Raw genomic sequence first — 23,840 nt, 5'->3', positions numbered from 1 at the left:
CAGCCAAATAAATCAGTATTTCAAAAAAAGAAAGAAATGGTTCGTGTAAGTTCTGATGAGTTATTCCTTAATTCATTTAAGGGAAAATGCTGATCTTTATTTAAGATGAATAAAATTTGTTTTTAGTTCTTTTTGGTTTGTTTTTAGTTCTTTTAATTCATATCATTATCAAATATCCATTTTAAAAAATTGGAGTATAATTGCTTTACAACGTTGTGTTAGTTTCTGTTGTACAACGACGTGAATCAGCTATGTTCAGGTACATCAGTACACATCTATCCTCTCCCTCTTAAGCCTCCCTCCCACCCTTTTAGGTCATCACAGACACTGAGCTGAGCTCAAATATCCATCTTTTAAGGTCAGTACTTCTAAGGCTCCACTATTACCTTTTTAAAAAAAGCCTTTGTAACATTTCCTGCGTGACAAATACCAAGAGGGAAGAAAAGGGCTTCCATCCCTCACACTCAACACCGCCCCCAGTGGTGGGGCTGACGCTGGATGTGCTGTGACCAGCACTCTGCCCTGTGCTCAGCAGGATCTCCACCCCTTGGTTCCTTGCCTGGAGGTTGTTCTACTCGAATACTTAAAGTATCTGAAATATTGGATACTGAAATACATGATATGCAGAATTAAAACTTCTACAAATCAGAAATTCCCTGGCAGTCCAGTGGTTAGGATTCTGAGCTTTCACTGCGGAGGGCCTCGGTTCAATCCCTGGTCAGGGAACTGAGATCCCACAAGCCGAGTGGTGTGGCTCAAAAAAAAAAAAAAAAACTACAAATCTGTTTTGATATGTGGATAAACTTTTATTTATATATAAAGGGAAAACCAATTTCATTTAAAGCTGCCTAATCCACATTCCCAATAGTGAAGGTGTTTAATTTACCATCCACCTTCCAAAGGCTTCAAATCAAACATAGCTAGAATTGATTGATTGATAACAAATTGATAGATTGATAAAGAATTCAGATGATAAAACTCTCCAGGCAATTAGATGGTCATAATAATACTGGAACTACAGTTTAAAAACACAAACCACAATGTTCTATGAGCCCTAACTATCATTTACTTGGAAGTACAGATAATCAATACCAAATTCATAGATTGGATTGTAATCGGCAATTGGAAGCAAACAGTATCAAACTGTGTAACTTTTAAAAATTAACCTGAAGTTATAAACTTTATAAAAATGGATCTTATTCTTCCAGTGCTCCCAGAAGCTCTACAAAATCAGTGATGTACCATTCCGCATTATCCTTTACTTGCTGCCTGATCACATTTCCTCCAAATCCAATGAAAGCATCCTACGAAGAGAAAGAAAGGGAAATAGTTTAAAAGGAGAGAGAGAGACAGCAGCATCCTAGGGAAATAAGTGTTATTGAAAAGAAGAAACTCTGTACAAAGAGAGGTGAGCCCAGCCTCACCTGGGACGCCTCCCTCCCCATCTCCCTGTGAGCCTGCTCACCTCCTCCCCTCCTCCTGCCACACGAATAGATGAGTCTGACCACCACTGCAGCAGAAGCATTCAGCTGGACACTGTGGGCTTCAGAAGAACTGAAGTCCTCGTAAAATCAAGACAACTGCTTACAAAAATAAAACCCTGGACTTCCCTTGGTGGTCCAGTGGTTAAGACTTCTTGCTCCCAACGCAGGGGGCCCAGGTTCAATTCCTGGTCAGGGAACTAGATCCTGCACACCACATCTAAGACCCTGTACAGCCAAATAAACATATTTTTTTTTTTAAAAAAACAGGGACTTCCCTGGTAGTCCAGTGGCTAAGACTCCATGTTCCCAGTACAGGGGGGCCTGCGTTCAACCCCTGGTCAGGGAACTAGATCCCACTTGCTGCAACTAAAAACCCCAAGTGCCACAACGAAGCCTCAGCACAGCCAAATAAATATTAAAAAGTAAGTAAATAAGACCACACCAGGTGGTAAACATCTGAGTTCTAAACTGGGTGGCAATCACATCCAGGCCAGTTTCATAGAAAGAAGATTGGGGAGAAGCATGTGGGGCTGGGGAAATGCCTGAGGCATGGAATCAGGGCCACGGCTGATTATCTCTGGTGTCCTGGGTGAACCTGAGGGACCCACCCCACTGCAGAGAGGCCTGTTATCCTGGGCTGAAGGAGATGACAACCCCGGAGTATGTTAGCAACACTCTATTTTTCACTGGTAGAATGATTTAAAGGCGCAGTTTCATTTCTTCTCAGTGATACCTTCTTTTAGTCAATAATCTTTTGAATTTTTTTTGGCTGCACCTTCACAGCATGTGGAATCTTAGTTCCCCAACCAGGGATCAAACCCACACCCCTGCACTGGAAAGTGAAGTCTTAACCACTGGATCACCAGGGAAGCCTCATTGTTGTTAGTCACTACTGCTACTGCTGCTGCTAAGTCGTTTCAGTCGTGTCCGACTCTGTGCGACCCCATAGACGGCAGCCCACCAGGCTCCGCTGTCCCTGGGATTCTCCAGGCAAGAATACCGGAGTGGGTTGCCATTTCCTTCTCCAGTGCATGAAAGGGAAAAGTGAAAATGAAGTCGCTCAGTCGTGTCTGACTCTTAGCGACCCCATGGGCTGCAGCCTACCAGGCTCCTCTGTCCATGGGATTTTCCAGGCAAGAGTACTGGAGTGGGATGCCATTGCCTTCTCCGTGTTAGTCACTAAGTTGTGTCCAAATCTTTTGCAACCCCATGGACTGTAGCCCACCAGGCTCCTCTGTCCACAAGATTTCCCAGGCAAGAATACTGGAGTGGGTTGCCATGCCCTTCTCCAAGGGAAATCCCATAGTCAATGATCTTTTTAAGTGGTATTTTCTTTTTTCTGCCAGGACACAGACACAATATACACTGATTTAGAAGTACAGATTTATCTTACTTGCCCTTTCTCTTCATTTTCATTTTCATACCATACAATGGGGTAAAAATAAGTAGATTCTTACATTTAGTTAAATTGAGCTTCTTGAACTCCTGCCTCTGCAGCAGCCCTCTGCAGACCAACACCAGCTCCACTGTCCTAACACCCTGACTTGTTCCTTCTTGGTCCAGAGGCTTCCAGGACTCCCCATGACCCAAAGGTAACACCGGAGAGCCTGGTATGTGGGGTCTTCTCCTCTTGCTGAAGAGAAAGCCCACTCCCGCCCTTCCCTGGCCACTGACCAGCCTAAGACTGCTTCCCCTCCCAGCCGAGTCCTGCCAGGCTTCCACATGGCAGCTGCTAACTGTCCTTTAGGGCAGGGCTCCCCACTCCCAGGCCATACACTTGGTACCGCACACAGGAGAAGGTGAGCAGCAGGAGAGTGAAAGAAGCTTCATCTGAATTTACAAACCGCTCCTCATCGCTTGCACTCCTCCTGAGCTCCACCTTCTGTCAGGTCAGTGGCGGCATTAATAAATGCAAAGCCCTTGAATCATCCAGAAACTATCCTCTACCCCTCAACCCTCGGTCCATGGAAAAGCTGTCTTCCACGAAACCAGTCCCTGGTGCCGCAAAGGTTGGGGAACCCCTGCATTAGGGCGCAGATTCCTCAGACCACCTTCCAGGGCTACAGACCTGCACACTCACCACCTTCTCTTGGTTCAGTCGGGCTGTGTCACCTTCTGACCCACAGGATCTTCTGCAATTTGTAATTTTGTCCTTCTTGGATACTGGGATTCAGGGCCCCCTGAGAGAACCCTGCATTTTACACCTTGTACTCTGATATCCACTAGCCTGGCTTTCAGTACTTAGTCGACCCTGACATTGGCTGTAAATCATTTAAGAACGCGTTATTTTGAACTGACTCAAGTAATGTTAAAAGGATCCAAAAAAATTCTTTAACTGCTTTTGATTAATCATTGACAGACAGATGTTATTTTTAGATCTGAGGAAACTAGGTAGTGAAACGTTCACTGCTATATTTTTGGTTCAGTTTTTTTAAGGTAGAACGAAATGTTAGAGTCACAGTCCTGTGTGAAATGGACATGTGATATTTAAGGTATTGGTTACAGTCCATGGGGTCCCAAAGAGTTGGACACAGCTGAAGGACTGAGCACGTGCACTTGTTTCCTGCTAGTCTCAGAAAGCAATGTAAATGCAGAAGAAGAATAAAATGCTTTAATATGGGCACGGTATCAAACCTCCATGACCCTCAGTTACCCTATCAGGTAAAAGAAAAAGATGATACTTTTTACTTCACAGGGCTGTTATGAAGATTAAATGAGATAATGTATGACGAAATAGTTTATCAAACATAAAACACTGAAATTCTGGTTGTAGTATAAGAGCTGCATTAATTATAGAAATGAAGCCAAACCTCATTGAGCACATACTTGGGCTAAGAGGCAGCAGCCATACTGCAGGGACAAGAGGTCTTTGGAAGTTTTAAATGGGGTTTAAGTTCCTTACTTGCAACCTTCCTTGGGTTTGCAAAAAAGTCAATTAGTATATTGAGATTGAATGTGTTTTATTTATTTTGGTTTTTTGTTTTACGGTGATGCAGGTTTTTGTTTCCTTCTCACAAACTGCAAAAAAATTACTATGCTTAATACATACAGCAGGAGGACAGGCTTCCATGTCTGTGGCTCCATCTCCAACCATGATAATCTTCTTAAAATGAAATTTTTCCTTTAAAAATTTAATAACTTTTCCTTTCCCACCAGATTCAGCTGTTGGTTGTGTCTCATCAAAACCTGCATATTCACCTAAAAGAGCAGTTAAAACAGATCCACAGAATTATATCAGTAGGGCCACTTTTTTGCATATATGATATCCTCATTTACATACCACTGGCAAAGCTAAAAATGGCCTTTAATAAAGTAACACAGCCTGGACTTTCACACTTATTTCTCAGAATGTACAAGCTATGCTTTTAAATTACAAATACTTCTTGTCAAGGTTATTCCTTTAGGTGATAAACATCTCGGGGTTAATTGGTTTTATCTTCTAAGCTTCCAGTATAGCAAGTCTTAAAACTTATTGAAATGCTACAACACCATGAAACAGTAATATATTAATTTAAAACATGTTATTATATAATTTCTTCTAAGAGGAGATTCTAATTTACATTTGATGGATTATTTCCATTCTTACAGTAATTACTATACTTATTCTCTACTCTTTTTTTAATGATTTCTATCTTATAAACTCTTCAAAAGTGTTCTAGTAACACATTTAAATGTTTTTAATTAATACCATTTGGTTTTAAGAATGCCAGCCACCCCCTGACATAACCGGAGACATCTTAAGATGACAAGAAGATTAAAGTAGTGGCTCTGTGATGGTCCAGAGAGGGGCCAGGAGGCGCCTCGAAAGGCAGCTACAGTGCAGTGACTTGCTCACAAATTAACTCTCCTTCCTGAGTCAAAACACATGAGCCAAATTGGCTCAAATACATGAGAGCTTTCATAAAACTGAAATATACTGAATAACAAAATAAGTCATATGAGTTACATGACATTATTTACTAAAATGCAGACATGTATATACAGATAGACGATTTTATGGATACTGAAGGTAGGAGAGATGATGCCCTAAGTGTATCTTGCAGAGTAAATGATACCAAGGTGTGAAAGACATCAGTAAAGAGAACCCTCTATCTCAGCATTTAATTCTTGACGCCACCTTGCTGAAGCTGAGTTCCAACAGACATTAAGTACTAAAACTGATTAGAGGGGAAAATGTGACCATGAAAGTCTTACCATTAAAGTAGAACTTTAGCCTATTGGCAAATACATTGGTTGGCGGAATGTTGAGTTTTGAAGCAACATGCTCCACAATGCTCCGAAAGCCACCAGATATCAGGAAAACCTGAACATTTCGTTCTTGTAGGCGACTTACTAGCTCCCTATAAAAAAAAAAAAGGAAACGGCAAATACCAAATGCTGATCAATACAAAAGTGAAAACAGGAAACGTGAAAAGGAAACTCAAACATATATTTTCTCCTAATGCATCTGTCCAAGGTCCATCAGACAAGGTATATCACCTAGTGAATTAATGTTCCATATATGTTTTTCTAAATGCACTTAGTATTAGTGGGTGAGGCTTGACCGCTTCAGGAAACCATTCCACAACTCTGTTCTGCCCATGGACCTAGAAACGCAAGACGAAGAGGAGATTTTGGCTCTCTGTTGGGAGAGAGGGAAGGCAGACATGGGCGGGACCAACCAGCCAGACAAGACTATACACAAGTACCGAAAGAACCACATGGAAGCTCTACAGTAATGAAGGATATGCCCCCCAAACGCAGGTGCTGATAGAGAGACAGTGTACCCAGACTGGGGATCCCTTACCTTATGCCGGGGGTCAGGTGCGGGGGGTGTTCTGCTAGAAGCCTCTGCACCTGTTCCCTGGAGGGCTGGATCAGAGCTAAGCGCTCTGTGAGGGCAGCCTTGAAAGGCACTGCCCCGCCCATGGCTTGCCGTGTCCTAGAAGAAGGAACACCCAACAATCAAGCCAGCCAAGTCAGCTGTCATCAAAGTTTACATGCCCCACCCCCCAGCTCCTCACAAGGTCCATCCACGAGGAAGGTGCCCCACCATACAACAGACATGCTACGGTGCCATGGGAGTGAGTGGGGCCAGGGATAAACTATGGAGGGTTTGCTTGAGAATCACATTAATATTCTGCATCCATATATACACCATCCAGTGAGCTGAGAAAAACGTGTGTACTATCCACAGGTGCCTTCCTTAGAAGCCATGAGCACTTGTAAACCAAGAAAGAGACTAAAGGCCAGTACTCTTTATACATACATACATACACACACACACACACATATATATAACTTAGCATGTTAAAAACAAGCACATCATGGGGAGGGAGGTGGGAGGGGGGATCAGGATGGGGAACACATGTAAACCCATGGCTGATTCATGTCAATGTATGGCCAAAACCACTACAATATTGTAAAGTAATTAGCCCCCAACTAAAATAAATAAATTTATTAAAAAAAAAAACACAATCACATCAAAGAAAAGTATACAGGGGCTTCCCTGGTGGCTCAGGGGTAAAGAATCTGCCTGCCAATGCAGAAGACACTGGTTTGATCCCTGGTCCAGGAAGAAACCACATGCTGTGGAGGAACTAAGCCCGTGAGCCACAACTATTGAGTTGGTGCTCTAGAGCTCGGGAGCTGCAACTACTGAAGCCTGCCCTAGAGCCTATGCTCCACAACAAGAAAAATCACTGCAATCAGAAGCCCATGCACAGCAACAAAGACCCAGCACAGCCAAAATAAAAAACCAAATAATTTTAATTATTATAATTATCAATATCATTTTAACACTTATATTATTTAATTATTATATGTCAGTATATTATATATTATTTAATTGTTATATTATTTATTTATTAATTTAATAATAATTATAATTATTTTAATTATACTGATTAAAATGTCATAGATGATGTAAGAATAGTGCGCATATATTTTTGCACATATATATAAACCTACAGTATTTACTACTGTTGATTTATATATATTTTGGAGCAGCTCTGATACTGCTATCATAAACTAAATTGTACAGCTTGGTTTACTAGGCCAGACATGCTTGCATCAGATGAAGCTGAACATGAAACGGTCTGGGACCTGGTGAGTGTGGGTGGCACAGGGGAGAGCAGAAGGGAGGGAGGAACTCTCACCCAGGCATCCATGGAGACTCTGAACCAAAACTAGCTTTCTAGCAAACCTCTAAGGCCATACTTTCAACCATGACACAAAGCACTGGACCCCTGGAGATCCCGTAGGTTATCTTCTTTGGTTATTTGTGGTCATCATTCCCCTGGCCAAACTAAGGGTATGTCATCCATATTTGTCACAGACAACCATATATATACTTTTTTGGCATAAATATGTGTAAAAATCAGAAACTCCCCAGAAGTCCAGTGGTTAGGATGCCAAGCTTCCACTGCAGGGAGACGGGTTCTGTTCCTGGTTGGAGGGAACTGAGATCCTGAAAGCCATGTAGTATGGCCAAATATACATATATATATGCTATGCTATGCTTAGCTGCTCAGTCATGTCCAACTTTGTGACTCCATGGACTGCAGCCCACCAGGCTCCTCTGTCCATGGGGATTCTCCAGGCAAGAATACTGGAGTGGGTTGCCATGCCCTCCTCCAAGGAATCTTCCCAACCCAGGGATTGAACCCAGGTCTCCCGCATTGCAGGCAGATTCCTTACCATCCAAGCCACCATGGAACCCCATGAATAATGGAGTAGATAGCCCATCCTTTTTCCAGGGGATCTTCCCAACCCAGGAATCGAACCAGGTCTCCTGCATTGCAGGTTGATTCTTTACAAGCTGAGCTACCAGGGAAGCCCCCCCACACACACACACTTATATAAGCCCATATACATATATACATATTTATATAAATGGATGGTTGGATGATGTACTACATCAACAAATTCAGCTCTAAGTGATGGAAGAAAATAACGTAGTGCCCATGTTTCATAAGAAGGGACTAAAATCAGGGAATTGTGGCTCTGGTCCTGTGCATCATCCAAAAGTCACTCTTCTTTTGCAATCCTCTATCATTTCATAAAGTGAATAAGTACTATTCCTACATTTCTGACACGGCATCCTCAACTCCACAGAATTTGGCCAGCTCATCAATTCCTTCTTCTCGGATGACGGTGCTATCAACATCAAAGCACACTGCATCAGCTGAACAGAAAAGATTCCTCAATTCTGAATGGGAGACCATCTTTGGAAGAATTTTCCTCCTACAACAGAAAAAGATAAATCTATTTAAAGACATAAAATATAATCGTTTGTTGTTGTCGTTCAGTTGCTAAGTCCTGTCTGACTCTTTGCAACCCCATGGACCATAGCACGCCAGGCCTCCCTGTCCCTCACTATCTCCCAGAGTTTGCTCAAGTTCATGTCCATTGAATTGGTGATGCCATCCAACCATCTCATCCTCTGTCACCCTCTTCTCCTTTTGCCTTTGATCCTTCCCAGCATCAGACAAAATATAATCATAAAAATGTCTAATTTTGCCTACGAATGTCAATATATTGTATTTCGTATCAAAGTCACTGAAGCCTGTATAAGCATGTCCTTATGGATTCATTTGTTATTTTTTTTTAATATAAATTAAGCCTTCTAAATGTCAGGCTCTTGTGTTACAAGGATGAGTGGTGACCCAGATTCTGCTCCCTGGAATTCAGTCTAGTGAAGGTCATCAATTTATGAACGTATTTGATTTTCAATCAATATTCAGGACTTTTGACCTAACAATTAGAGCAATAAGGCAAGTGCTACAATGGAAATGTGCATAAGATACTGTGAGCACACAGAGTAAATGGTTAACCTTGTCCGTGAGACAGGCTTCCAAGAGGTACAGGCATTCAAGCTGAATCTTGCAGAGTAAGTGGCCTTCTGCATGGGTTCTCAAAGGGAAGGGTATCAGTTTGTTGTGTCCTGAGAATAAGCCAGAGGGAGAACAGCAGCAAGGAGGTGAGTAGTGATGGCAAAGGGAAGAACATGTGCAAAGACAAGGTGGCAGAATGATGGTTGATGAGTTGGGAGCTGCCCAAGCCAGCTGGCAGGCAGTTAGTATGGGCAGTTAGTATGGGCGAGCTAAGGAGGTTTTTTTTTTTTTTTTTACTTTGCTGGGTCTTTGTTGCTTCACACAGACTTTCTTCAGTTGCGGCAATCAGGGACTACTGTTCGTTGCAGTAGATGGACTTCTCGTTGCCACGGCTTCTCCTGTTGCAGAGCACAGGCTCGAGAGCTCAGGCTCAGTAGCTGTGGCGAATGGGCTTAGTCGCCCCACGGCCTGTGGGATCTTCCTGGACCAGAGATCGAACCTGTGTCCCCTCCATTGGTAGGCGGATTCTAATCCACTGGACCACCAGGTAAGTCTTAAGGAGTTTGGATTTTAACATTCTAGCTAACGGAAGGACTTACCTGGTGGACCAGGAGCTAAGACTCCATTCTCCCAATGCAGGGGGCCCAGGTTCGATTCCTGGTCAGGGAACTAGATCCCACATACCACAGCTAAGAGTTCACATGCTGCAGCTAAGACTTGGTACAGCCAAAAAAGTAAATATTGGGGAAAAAAAAAAACAAACTTCTAGCTAATAGGAAACCTTGAAAGGCTTTATACCTCAGAAGTCAGAGCTAAACATACACATGAGTTTGTCTCCAGTGCAGAGGTGGTAACTGAAGCCACAGACTGCTGGAAGAGAGAGTAGAGAAAGGGAAAAAGAAGGTGGCTGAGGACAGAGCACACAGGAACGGGGCAGTCAAGTCAGGAGCCTGTGAAGGAAAATGAGAGGGAGAAGTCACAGGAAGGAACTGAGAGACCACAGAGCTGCAGAAGCTACAGAGGACGGTATCAAAAGAATTTTGAGTATTTTTTATTTTTTATGAAAATTGGGGCTTCCCTGATGACTCAATGGCAAAAAAAAAAAAAAAAAAAAATCCACCTGCCAATGCAGGAGACACCGGTTCAATCCCTGGCCCGGGAAGATCCCACATGCTGTGGGGCAGAGAAACCCAAGCGCCATGACTACGGAAGCCCTTGCACCCTAGAGCCCGTGCTCCACAACAAGAGAAGCCACTGCAATGAGTAGCCCCCACTCGCCACAACTAGAGAAAAGCTCAAGCGGTAACAAAGACCCAGCACAGCCACAAACAAATAAAATTATTTTTAAAAAAAGAAAGAAAGAAAATCAATGGACTAGAGTCTTAGAGGTGAACTAGATCCTAGAGGTCGTCCGGGGCCACTCTCCCATCAAAGAGACTAATATGTCATGTACAAGGTACACAGACCATGCAAATCAGCATAAACAGTGGCTGGCAACTGACTCACAGGAGCCTGGCCAACCCACTTTGTAACTGATTACAAACCAGTGCATTTGGTAGAATGATCCAGTTCAAAGTTGACATGGAGGAAAAAAAATCTTTCAAGCCAGGGGTCAGCAAAGCACAGCCAGTAGGCCAAATGCAGCCTGCCACCTGTTTTTGTACAGCCTGTGAAGAATGAATTTTACATTTTAAATAGTTGGAAAAAGTAGAAGAGTAGTATTTTGTGACACATGAAAGTCACATAAAATTCAAAATTCAGTGTCTATAAATAAAATATTATGGGAACACAGCCACATTCATCATTTACGTGTCTATAGTGAGTTCCCCACAACAGCAGACAAGCTGAGTAGCTGCATCAAAGATATTATGGTCTGGAAAGCCTGAGATACGTACTGTCTGGCCCTTTAGAGAAAAATTTTGCTGATCCTTGTTTGGAGCCCTTACAAGAGAGTACTCCAAACAGGAAATGTCAATTTCATTGGAGTCCCACTAAAAACAGGCAGAGGAGGGTAAATTAATGAATCCAGTTAGATAACAAAATTTAAAACTCTGCACTGACATTATCAACCTGAATGTGAATAAGTCTCCATAGAACAGGAGAAGTATTTTTCAAAAACATGAATACAAAACACTTATGCTACTGGTTATCTATTGGGTTTTCTGTAAGAGATTATGGAAAAACCCGATCGACTTTTTGGCCAACACAATACGATCTGCTTTTTTCCCCCAATATCATGTTCTTGTTCAAGCTGACCCCTCAAGTTAGAGGACCAACTTCCCAGGTTCACATATCCGCTTTTGGAGGCTAAGCTTCTTTGCTGGTTGGTTCTCTTAAGGTAATAGCCCGCGGTCCGTCCTTGGTCTTCTCTACCTATACACACTCCTTGCTAAGTGTTAAGTCGCTTCAGTCATGACCAACTCTTTGCGACCCTATGGACTGTAGCCCACCAGGTTCCTCTGTTCCTGGGAATACCCAGGCAAGAATACTGGAGTGGGGTGCCATTTCCTCCTCCAGGGGATTTTCCCCACCCAGGGATCAAGCCAGAGTCTCTTATGTCTCCTGCATTGGCAGAAGGATTCTTTACCACTAGCACCACCTGGTCACTCCTTAGATGAATTAATTTATCCAAGCTCATAGCTTTAAATGTCATCTCTATGACAGTAACTCCCAAATGCACACCTGCAACTCAGTTTTCTCTCCCAAACTCTAAACTCCATCTACCTACCTGACTTCCACTCAGATGTTTAGTGAACATCCCAAACATACAACATAATGTCCAAAACTGAACTCCCAATCTTCCCTCCCCTCCTCAAAACTGCCATTCTTGCAGCCTTCCTTCTCTCTCTTGATGGCAACTCCACTCCTCAGTCACCTTTAACATTTCTCTTTCTCTGAAATCCCACATCCAATCTTTCAGGAAATGCTATTTGTTCTGCCTTTAATTTTTTTTTTTTTTTGGCTGAGCCCCGCAGCATGTGGGATCATAGTTCCCCGGAAAGGGATCAAACCAACACCCGCTACAGTGAAAGTGTGAAGTCTTAACCACTGGACCTCCCAGAAAGTCCGGTTCTTCCTTTAAGAGCTAACCAAAAAAAATCTAACCAAAGTATGACCACTTCTCACCACATCCACTGCTGTCGTTCCAGCCTGTCACCAATGTTTCTAGCCAAGATTATACCAACAGTCTCTTAAAATGTCCCCACACCTCTACTATCTGCTCTCAACATAACAGCCAGAGAATCATTGTAAGCTATAAGCCAAATCATGTCACAATCTTAGCTCAAAATCCTTCAGTGGCTTTCCATTTTACTAAAAGTAAAAGCCCAAGTTCCTATGATTACTGATAAGATCTGCCCCCCAGCTCTGGCACCACCACCACCAGCATGCCCTCCCCATTACTTCTCTGGCCTCATCTCCTACCCCTCTCACCCTTGTTCACTCTGTTCCAGCCTCACCTGCCTTCTTGCTGCTCTGCAAATACACCAGGCAGGCTCCTCTCTTAGGGTCTTTCCTCTAGCTTCGCCCTTGGTGGGAATGCTCATCACGCGAACACCCGCTTGGCCAGTTCCCTCAGAAGCAGTTTGCCCAGATATCAACCTGACCACCCTGTTTATCACTGTAACCCCCTTCCTTGACCTTACCCCCGACATCACTGATCTCCCTCATGATGCCCTACTTCTTTTCTTCTGTAACATCTCTCATCTTCTAACACCTGATAATACATGTCTATTATGTGTTGTCTCTGTTCCCATTAAGATGTAAATTTCACAGGAGTAGGATCTTTATCATCTTTGTTCACTGCTGGATTCTTAGGACTGAGAATGGTACTTGGCTCATAGTAAGGCTCAGTGAGGCTTCCCAGATGGCACTAGCGGTAAAGAACTTGCCTGCCAATGCAGGAGACATGACAGACTCAGGTTCCATCCCTGGGTCAGGAATAGCTCTTGGAGGAGGGCATGGCAACCCATTCCAGTATTCTTGCCTGGAGAATCCCCATGGACAGAGGAGCCTGGTGGGCTACAGTCCATAGGGTCACAAAGAGTCAGATATGACTGAAGCAATTTAGCACACGCACAAGGCTCAGTAATGTGTGTAAATGAATAAAGCTCAAATGCCATCTTCACTATGAAGTCTTCCCAGATACCCTGAGCTGGAAAAAATCTCTCCCAGAACTTCCACAGTACTTTATGGAGACCTGCTTTAAGATATGGAATTCACAATATTCCAACTTATCTTATACTGATTTATGTGCATATCACCTTCACTCCTGGATGGCAAGCTCTTTGTACTAAGATACAAAATTTTCCAAAACACCTATTGTTTTGAACCTTTTTTGAGTAGATGCTCAATTAATTTCTGAAGGTTGAATGAATAAATAAAATGATACAATTGTGAATTACATAACCACAGCTAACCATTTTTTAAAACTTTTTATTGTGGCAAATTTCACACGCATATAAAAACAGGAAGTATGAATACATGAACTCCATGTATTTATCATGCTGTTTCCATAATCATAGCAAATCTTACTCCATCAATAACCCCACTATAAAAGGTTCTGCACCCCAGTTCCAAGACGGGGGTTGGGGTTCCCACACATCCAAGCAGTTCTTGGATACCAGCAGGGTGTTCTACTTTTCAATTCAATTCTGACACTGTCTACCCAGAGAGGGCATCAGATTCCACAGGTTAAAGGTTCAGTCCACAAGACTGACCCCACTCCACCCCCGACACACACACACACACACACACACACACACACACTCTCTCTCTCTCTCTCTCTCTCTCTCTCCCCCTCCCCAGATGTCAGTCACAAGTCCAGATTATCATCACCTGTGCTTCTGACTGACCAGCTATAGCGTGGAGGTTCCAACAACGCCCTCCTTGGGTTCAATTAATTCATTACAGCAACTCACAAAATTTATAAGGTTTATTATTAAAGGATATAACTTAGGAAAAGCAAATGAAAGAAATATACAGGGCAAAGATATGTGGGAGGGGAGGGGAGCGTCCAAGCCCTCTCCAGGCTTGCCGTTCTGCCCAAATCTCCACGTGTTCACCAACCCAGAAGCTCTTAGAACCCCTTTCTTTGCGAGTTTTGTGGAGGCCTCATTACAAAGGCATGCTTGACGAAATCATTCATTGGTCACTGGTGCCTGAGTTCAGCCTCTAACTCCTCTCGGGGTCAGGTCAGTGGGACCGAAGGTTCCAACCCTCTCGTCACATGGTCGGGTCTCATGGCAAACAGCCCTCATCCTTAGGTAGGTCTAAAAGTCACCTCATTCACACAAGAGACATCTTTATCTGTCTCATCATGGAAAATTCCAAGGGTTATAGGAGCTCTGTGTCAGAAACAGGACAGGTCCAAATATATGTTTATTATAAATCACATTCTCACACCCACACAATTCCATCTTTGAGATAAATCTGACTTATCTCAAAGCAAATCATATCATTTCATACAAAAATATTTCAGTGTATATACTTAAAAGGTAAAGGCTCTTTTTAACATAGTCATTTGCATTTATTAACTATACTGTTGGCGCCTGCCTGTATTCAGGTTTGGCCACTGACAACTGTGGAATCAAATCAGGTTAATCACAGCACACCTCAGAATGCCCCTGCTTATCCATTTCTCATTATTAGCATAGAAATCAACATAATGTCTCTGTTACTCGATTCATTTATGCCCTTCATGATTCAAATCCTCTCCATTTCACCAGTCTGCTCCCCACCACTTTCCTCCCCCCACAAACACTCACATACACAAACACACACTTTATGCTCAAGAAACACAGAGGACTTCTTGCTCCTTAGACACATCATGGTTTTTTAGTTCTCTACATCTTTGCAAATGCTGTTTATTCTGCCTGAAATACCTAATTACTCCTGTTTAAGGGGCAAATTCCTATTCTTCAAGGTGCAGATTAATTATTTTCCCTGTACTACCTCCTTCATAACCCCCTCCAAGAATTAATTAATTAATCACTCCCATTCCTCTCCTAGAATGTGACTCCCTTCAGGGTAGGGACCTTGACTGAATTACTTTTCTGTTTCCAGCACAGTGGGTGTTAAAATGAAATGTTTCAGGAATTAGAGTTGAATCTAAGCAGTTACTGAGAACCCAACACAGAATCGAGTACATTACTGTTCTCAATAAAACAATTCAAATTTAGTATGCTATTACCCTAAAATTAAAATTCTTAACCAGAAATGATGATTACAACAGAGAAACAGAATCATCATCATATATTCTGAAGTTGGAAGGATGCTCAAAGCCATTATCTGGGGCTAGTTCCATGCCTTTCTACAGGAATAATACAAATACATCCATTTACCAGATTAACTAATAGAGGTATAAGGAATTAAATGCTTTACCCGAGGTCATACAGCTCCTAAGTGATGGCCAAAGAACTGAAATTTGGATCTCAAATGCACAGAGGCAACATAAAAGATGTGGATAAACTAAGCAGAATTAAGTAAAGTTAGACATTGTTAAGAACATAACATGGATCCAGGAAATGTCCAAGACTTCCACCAAGAATTCAGACTGGGACTTCCCTGGCAGTTCAGTGGTTGAGAATCCACCTCGAAGTGCAGGGAACGTGGGTTCAATCCCGGTCAGGGAACTAAAATCCTACAGGCCATAGAGAAACTAAGTCCAAATGCCAGAACTGGAGAATCCATGTGCCACAATGAAAGATCCCACATGCTGCAACTAAGACCAACACAGTCAAAAAAATAAAAACATTAAAAAAAAAAAAAAAAGAATTCAGACTATTTTTCAAAGACAATGAAGCCAGTCCACAGTGCCACTCTGTGTCCAGCACAAGATCTGGGAAACACAGAATGGGCACCATCTTTAAGAGGCTCTCAGTCTCATTGGGATGGCTGGACAAATCATTATTCCTCACATTTGAAAAGCCAGAGCCTTGAGCCTCTTTCCAACCACTGATACCAGAAATAGCTTCAGCCAGATCATGAGCCTCAAATACAAAAGGAAACATACATTTCCTCTAATGAAGTGAGGACTGATTTCCACAAACCCAGATGAACAGTAGTCCTGACTTATGACTCAGAACTGCTGACACCTGTAGGTTGCACTGTGGTTCCCAAGACAGGATGTTTGAGACAAACTATTGGAGGACAGAGGGAACAATAAGTACCCACAAACCGAGAAGGCATCTTGAGAGCGACAAATGAGGCAGGCAGATCCATATAATCAGGGTCCTTGGAAACAGGGCGTGTGCACTCCTAAGCCAAGACTGATGAATGGGTAAGTAGTCTTGTGGGTGCTGGAAGTATGTCAGGGAGGGTTTTCATCATTGTTTGGGGACTAACAGAACATAGAGCTACCTGGCCCTGATAATTATTAAACAATGTCTATTAAGTGCAAAGCCCTTGATGACAGAGAAGTGATTCATTGCACAATACAGTCCTGGGTAGGGTCAGCAGAAGGACAGGAGAAACTGTAAGGATCCAAGATGGTGCTAGTTATGCTAACAGCCATGCACAAACATTACACTGAAGCTACCTGGAAGGCTAATTTTTTTCTCCATGCCTTCCCTAGAAGACAGAGCTAGATTATATGACCTTAACCTTGCCCCCAGAATGCTTGTGCCAGGGGATATGCCCTCCACTCCTCAGCTTACATGGGTTTCAATCCCATGCTTAGACTACAGAGCAAATTCAGCTTCCTTCAGCACTTTGCAGCCCCCACTGTAAAACGTTCTGCCTCCCTGTTCGCTTCTGGTTCCCTCTTTTTTCATTGTCTCCACCAGGAGTGACTCATAATTCGTACAAATTCAAAATTCTCATAGTTCTGGGGGCAGGAAGGGAAATCTGCTAAGTTCAATTGCTTCAAAGTGAATTGTGTACATTAGAAAAATCATTGCTGGAGAATGGACTCTGGAGCCCTCACATTCAGACTAGCAAGGAAGGGGGACAGGACAGGGGTGGAAGAAATCCTGGTGGAAAAGTCTGTGTTTAGACATGGCAGTTCCCAAGCCTGGTCCTGACCCCTGGACCACTGCCTTCTGGGGCTCAGGACAGGACTCCTGCCCATCCGACCCCAAGCAGGTCTACCTTGGGGAAGCAGAGGGCCAACTGGTAAAGAAGCCACAGCTGACAACCCCTTGTCACCCACTCCCAGTTCCAAAAGTACAAAAGCAAGCTTTCCTTCAAGGCCAACCTTAGGAAGTCTGATGTTAGATAAGAGGCAAAAAACTTTCTCATCCCAACAAACTCTCTTCCAGCTTCTCATCTAAGTGTCTCACAAGAGACATCTAAGATCACCTTCACCAACTTCCCCTTTTGCTAGGATTGACCTCCTACCTTCACCTATGTAAGAACAAATATAAGCTCGTACAGAGGTTGAGGAAGCCAACAGAGCAAAGCTTCCTGGACTCAGATGGGCATCATCTAGGGTGGCTTTGGTCCTGGTGGTGAGGCTGTTTGGGGCCCTCCAAGCAGTGAAACAAGGTCCAGTGGAGTCTGAGAGGTTTCTGGATCAGAGGAGAGTCAAAGAGCCTTCCTGTAACTAGGACAGGGGTTCCTGCCAATTCATTTATAGTACATTTTATGATTTAAAACAAAACAAAACAGCTCTTCTTCAGGGAAACCGAGATTGTATGTGTACCACATAGCTTTACAGCAGACAATTCTTTTTATGCAGGTGACGACTAAACTGATAACTGATAAACATATAACATTGACAATGACAACAACAGACAAATTGGACTCACCTTTCTCCAGTGCTGGATTCCCAGGAGACAATGGTCTTCTCTTCCCACTTCTTTCCTGGGGAGGGGGGGGTGGATAAAGAAACACACCATAAAGTTCTGACGACAAATTTCTTTAAGAGAGATCTCGTGAGTTCTGCAAGAGTAAGAGCCTAGAAAGAATAGTGAAATCAACATCAAGGTTCAGACACAGGAGAAGAAAGAGACCGTCTAGCTTCACTATCCTCCCTATGTAGGACTGGAACAAAGAAAGGTCGGCTGCAAAGTCTCCTAAGGCTACTTTCTCCGGGAAATACTTCACATCTGCCTCCTTCAAGCTCCACAGAAGAGGAAACATACCCTTTTCTGTGGCTTTAAACCAGAAAAAGCTTCGAGTCTGATAGAAAATCACCTACACCTGATTGGCATGGCTCAGAGGCAAGGGAAAGGAAAGAAAAAGGGAAAGAGGATCTTGGGGGAAAACAAAATACAAATACAGAGAAGCTGATGTAGGAACATTACAGACTGTACAAAATGGTCCCCTGCTGTCTTCAAAATGAGGAAAGTCAACAACATTCCAAGAATAGTCAGAGAGGAACCCTGCTGCCCTGTAAGAAGGGAACAAAGCCAACAACTTCCAATTGTTATCCTCATCATTTAAACTATAAAAAGAAGTGGACGAAGGTGCTAAATCTCAGAAGAAACAAAGAGACAAAAAGAAACAGTTAAGAACAAGCAGCAAGAAAGAGCAAAGTAGGGCTTGACAAAGGAAAGATGACAGAATGGAAAGGAATCTTTTGGGAGGTTCAAATACAGTCCTCGCCGCACTCACAAAGGGTTTGGTGTACCCTTTCTCTCCCCAGAGTCATAGAGGATAATACTCCCGAGAAGGAGGAGAGCACAAGCTGTACTCAAAGCCTTATACCTGAGTATGCAAGCCTAGCGTTTCTTCCCCGCCTGCCGAGCTTCCGCAGGTGTTCTGAATCCCGCTCCCCCGCAGGCCCGAGACAGCTGCATCCTATTGGCCCTCCCCGGAAGCTGCTCCTCTTAAGAGAGAATCCACTGCCCAAATGGCAGCACAAGAATGGTACTATTTCCAATTTTCTTCTTTTTTATTTGTTTCTTTTTCAGGTGTGAATTATTTTTTTATGTGTGTATGTATTTTATTTTATTTTGGCTCTGCTGGGTTTTTCTTGCTGGACTTTCTCTAGTTGCAGCCATTGGGAGCTACTCTTTGCTCAGGTGCTCGGGCTTCTCACTGAGGTGGCTTTTCTTGTTGAAGAGTGCAGACTCTTGGTGTACAGGCTTCAGTAGTTGAGGCTCGCGGGCTCCAGAGCCCGGGCTCAGTAGTTGTGGCACATTGGTATTTGTCCGGAGGCACGTGGGATCTTCCCAGACCCAGGATAGAGCCTGTGTCCCCTACATTGGCAGGAGGATGCTTTACCACTGGACCATCAGAGAAGGCCCTAATTTGCTTCTTTAATATAGTTTATTCTTTCTCCTTTGATCTGTTTACATCTAAAGGAGAAATTATTTTAATTATAAAGGCAGGCTCTTTTTCTCTTCTAATTTAGAATTTGTACATTACTACTTACCTTTTTGTTTTCTTTCAATTTTGGGGGGGCATGTATTAAATCATGTGAAAACTTAAAATGTTCTTTCTGTTTTGTTTCACCAATATGAAAACGACAAGACTCTGATAGTCTTTATATTGAAATGCTACCTGGTAGTTTTAATTATATATAGAAATACTGAAATGTACATCCTTCCCTAACTTGTGGTCCAATGACAAATTGTTTAAAAATAATAATAAAACTTGTAGTCCAATGCCAAAAATCAACTCCAAATGAAACAAGACCTAAACAAAAAAGCTAAAACTATAAGACTTCTAAAATGCAGGAGGAAAATTGCACTCCTGTGGTAGGCAGCCTCTAAAATGGCCCCTAGTGGGAATTCCCTGGAGGTCCAGTGGTTAGGACTCTGTGCTTCCAGTACAGAGGTCTTGGATTTGACCCTTGGTTGGGGAGCTAAGATCCCGCAAGCCACACAGCTTGGCCAAAAAACCAAAACAAACAAACAACACCTAATGAACTGACTTCCTGCTATTTCAACCCATCTCTAACCCCCTGCCCTTGATAGTGAGCTGGGTTTAGTGACTCTCTTCCGGTGAACAGAATGAGGCAGAGGTGATAGGATATCACTTGCAAAATCAGACTGACACAAATGAGTGCGTATAACTGTGAGATCTGAACAAGCTCTATGTATTGTGTCAGAGTCAGTTCCTTGAGATGTTGGCCTCAGGGGAAGGGACATGGGAGAAGGAGAAGTGCATGAGATTTCCCTGCATATTTCTTCGCAGCCCTCTGTGAATCCATAATTATTTCTAATCACAAAAAAAAAAGTGGGTTTTTTAAAGTGAGTTTATCTAGGGGAATTCCCTGGTGGTCCAGTGGTTAGGACTCAGTGCTTTCACTGCCAGGGCCTGGGTTCAATTCCTGGTCAAGGAACTAAGACCCTGAAAGCCAGGCAGCATGGCCAAAAAATAGAGTGTGTGTGCATGTTGTCTCCTTAAAAAAAAAATGTGGCCTCCATTCTTGCCCCACCCCCACTCCTTGCTCTACAGGAAGGCAGCTGCCATGTTGGTAGCTGCCCTAAGAGAGATGCATGTGGCAGAACTGGCAGCAAACAGCCAGGGAGAAACTGAAGACCTCAGTCCAACAACCCTCAAGGAACTGAATCCTGTCAACAACCAGGTGAGTGCACTAGGAAGCAGATCTTCCTCCACTGAAGTATTCAGATAAGTTGACCTTGGCCAACTGCAACCCCTGAAGAGACCCTAATCCAGCACCACCCAGGTAAGCTGTTCCCAGACTTCTGACCCACAGAAACTGTAAGAAAATAAATGTTTGTCTTTTAAAACTGCCGAATTTGGGGATTATTTGTTATGCAGGGATAGATACCTAATAGAACCACCATAATTGGTAAAAATTTTCTTAAATAAAACCCAAATAGCATGAATAATAAAAGGAAAAAAATGATAGATTGGACTTCATCAAAATTAAAAACTGCTTTTCAAAAGACACCATTAAGGAAAGGAAAAAAAAAGGTAAGTCACAGAATGGGAGAAAATATTCACAATCCACATATTTGAGAGGACTTTTATCTAGAATAAAGAACTTTTACAACTCAATAAAACACACAACCCATTAAAATATGAGCAAAAAGAAATCCTAAAAGGCATTTCAAAAAAGATGTGCAAATAAGCTCAAAAAAGAATAACTTAAAAAAGATTGACAATATCATGTATTGGTGAGGACATGGAACAACTGGAACTCTTATACAATGCAACATTGTACAACCACTTTGGAAAACAGTTTGGCAGTTCCTTACAAAATTAAACATTTACTTACCGTAAGAGTCAGTCAGCAATCCCATACCTGGAGATGTATTTAAGAGAAATGAAAACACATTCAAAGTAGCTTTATTCATGATAGCCCAAAACTAGAATAAACATCACTGACAGATAAAGGGATAAACAGAACACTACTCAGCAATAAAAAAGGAATAAATTACTAATGCATGCTGTAACATGAACAGCTCAATTGGTAAAAAATCTGCCTGCAATGCAGGATACCCGGGTTTGATCCCTTGGTCAGGAAGATCCCCTGGAGAAGGAAATGGCAACCCACCTCAGTATTCTTGCCTGGAGAATCCCATGGACAGAGGAGCCTGGCAGACCACAGTCCATGGGTTCACAAGAGTCAGACATGACTTAGTGACTAAACCAACCACCATCATAACATGAATAAATATTTTTAAAAATATTATACTGACCAGAAGAAGCCAGACACAAAAGAGTATGATTCTGTTTACATGAAACCCTAGAAAATACCAACAAATGCTACAATGACAAAAATCATTATAGAGACCCTAGGAAACTTTTAGGAGAGATGGAAGTATTCTATTGTGATGGTGAATACAAGTGTGTACAACGCTGTCAAAATTCATCAAAACATACACTTAGAGTGGGTGCATATTGTTGCATTAGATTATACATCAATAAAATGTAAGCTTAAAAATAAGTTATAAGGGGTACTTCCCTGGTGGTTCAGTGGTTAAGACTCTTTGCTTCAAAACCAGGTGGTTTGAGTTTGATCCCTGGTCAGGGAAAAACTAAGATTTCCCATGCCGAGTTTCCCGGCCAAAAAAGAAAAGTTATTAGACATGTATCCGATAATCTGAAAACTTAAGACATCCTGAGTACTTTGTTTTCCAATATGAAAGCAACAGGACTAGGATCATTATATTGAAAATACAAAGGGCAGTGGAGATAACTAACATATAGAAATTCTGGATTTCATTTTTCTTCCTTGATCCTCATTCCAATCCGGTAGTCAAATATTTAAAGAGTAAACAACATGTGCAGGTCACATATAAGGAAAACTGAGAACGTTATGTTTGATGAACGGAAGCATTATTTATTTAATTCCCGGCTTGAAGCCGTACAACAATGCATCTGGTAAGTGCATATTTAAAATTCGAATTCTGATGAAAAAGAAGTTGACGAAGTCAGACACTGCAACTCTAAATTCTGGAACTTTTCCCAGTCTTGTACTGATGACTCCCCTATGTGGGATTGCATCATTCATTCATGCTGCTTGGTAACAGGCAGCAGTGGGATAAAACAAGTGAAAACCATCAAAAGTAAACGGATGAAAAGAAAGCCTTGAAATCCCATGACATAATTTACCTATCCTGATGAAAAGAAAAAAATGTAGAATCATAAAGGCCCCGGGTATAGGACAGCCGGGCCGCTCAATCAGAAAGTTGGGTACACGGCGAGATAAACACTTGCCCAGACTTACCCCGGCGCTGCTGCTCCTTCCTGGGCCGCTGCCACCCGCCTTCAAGGCTCCCGCGGCTGTAAAGTTCCGACTGCAGGGGCCGAGGGTTGGCTCCGACGTTCAGTTGCGGAGCTTGAGGAAGGTGACCGGTGCAGAGCCCCAGGGACTTTATCAATCACCAGATCCGCTGACAAGTGCGGTGGCTTCTTGCGCGATTTGCATCTATTTTATACTCAACCGGAGCCTGCAGACCTCCTCTCTGCAGAGCCGGGATGGGAAGAAGCCCTTGGCTCCGCCCCCGAGGGAGGGACTCCCTGAGCCCGCCCCCTCCTCCCGCCGGGGGCTCGGCGCCGGCGGACCTCGACTTGGCACTTGGCGGTGGACGCTTTCCTGCGAAGCCGCGGGCCACTCCACCTCCACTTTGCGGAGGAGGAATGCAAGAGCTCCTGCCCTTTCCCAGCGCTCCCCCCCGTCACCACCCACTTAGGATAAGAGTCGGTGAGAGAAGAGAGGGGCCTCTGTACTCATTTTGCAGGTAACGAAAGCCCCTTAGGGGCCTTTTTTTTTTTTTTAATCCGCACTTGGCTTTATGCTCTTGTATGAATTTAAGTCCCAAGAGAACTTCAAAAACTGCTCACATTCGCAGCTAAAATGCAGAAACCCATGAGTGACAAAATGAGTCTTTGCACCCCCAGCTTTTTGAGGGGATCCTCTTACTTTCTTCTTGGTATCACTCGCTCAGCTAGTTTTATGTTGACTACTGCAAATAAGGAGTCATTGCCCACAAACGTTTACCTTTGGGCATAGCTATCTGGAGCTAGGCAGTGAGGTCCTACCCTAAAACAACGGAAACCTCGGATACTGACAGTTCAGGTCTGCAGGCTCCCTCTAAACTGGTGATTCACATAGAGGGGATGCTGGAGCGAGGCTGGGACACAGCATCCCTGCCCTTTGCTACCAGGCCTCTCAAAAAAC

The 23,840-nt window shown here is 43.0% G+C and overlaps 1 protein-coding gene across 4 annotated transcripts; it reads right to left on the bottom strand.

The window, feature by feature from the left end:
- Positions 1-785: 785 nt before the first annotated feature.
- Positions 786-23,144, bottom strand: PSPH (phosphoserine phosphatase). 4 transcript variants are annotated; one of them, XM_081558156.1, is made up of 8 exons: positions 22,887-23,144; positions 21,432-21,458; positions 18,046-18,100; positions 8,550-8,708; positions 6,271-6,405; positions 5,679-5,824; positions 4,534-4,682; positions 786-1,304 (listed from the first exon to the last, which is right to left on the bottom strand). In XM_081558156.1, exons 2-8 carry the CDS (start codon positions 21,454-21,456, stop codon positions 1,197-1,199), a joined length of 777 nt encoding a protein of 258 aa, XP_081414282.1. In that variant the 5' UTR covers positions 21,457-21,458; positions 22,887-23,144; the 3' UTR covers positions 786-1,196. The 4 variants fall into 4 exon arrangements, with proteins under 4 accessions (XP_081414282.1, XP_081414285.1, XP_081414283.1 ...); XM_081558159.1 differs by lacking the exon at positions 21,432-21,458 and adding an exon at positions 10,097-10,248; XM_081558157.1 differs by lacking the exon at positions 21,432-21,458.
- Between the last annotated feature and the right edge of the window lie 696 nt (positions 23,145-23,840).

The sequence above is a fragment of the Giraffa tippelskirchi genome, chromosome 13 (genome assembly GCF_054371585.1).
Source record: "Giraffa tippelskirchi isolate mGirTip1 chromosome 13, T2T-mGirTip1v1.2.pri, whole genome shotgun sequence".
Classification (NCBI taxonomy): domain Eukaryota; kingdom Metazoa; phylum Chordata; class Mammalia; order Artiodactyla; family Giraffidae; genus Giraffa; species Giraffa tippelskirchi.
Note: the sequence above shows the minus strand (reverse complement) of the source record. Positions and strands in the feature narration are given on the sequence as shown.

What these genes read in the sequence shown, in the direction of transcription:
- PSPH (XM_081558156.1), bottom strand. Translation starts at nt 21,456, where the DNA reads ATGGGATTGCTGACTGACTCTTACG. An exon ending in ATTGCTGACTGACTCTTACG is followed by an intron (nt 18,101 to 21,431) that starts GTAAGTAAATGT and finishes CCCCCTCCCCAG; the next exon opens with GAAAGAAGTGGGAAGAGAAG. An exon ending in CACCTGACCCCCGGCATAAG is followed by an intron (nt 5,825 to 6,270) that starts GTAAGGGATCCC and finishes TTTTTTTTATAG; the next exon opens with GGAGCTAGTAAGTCGCCTAC.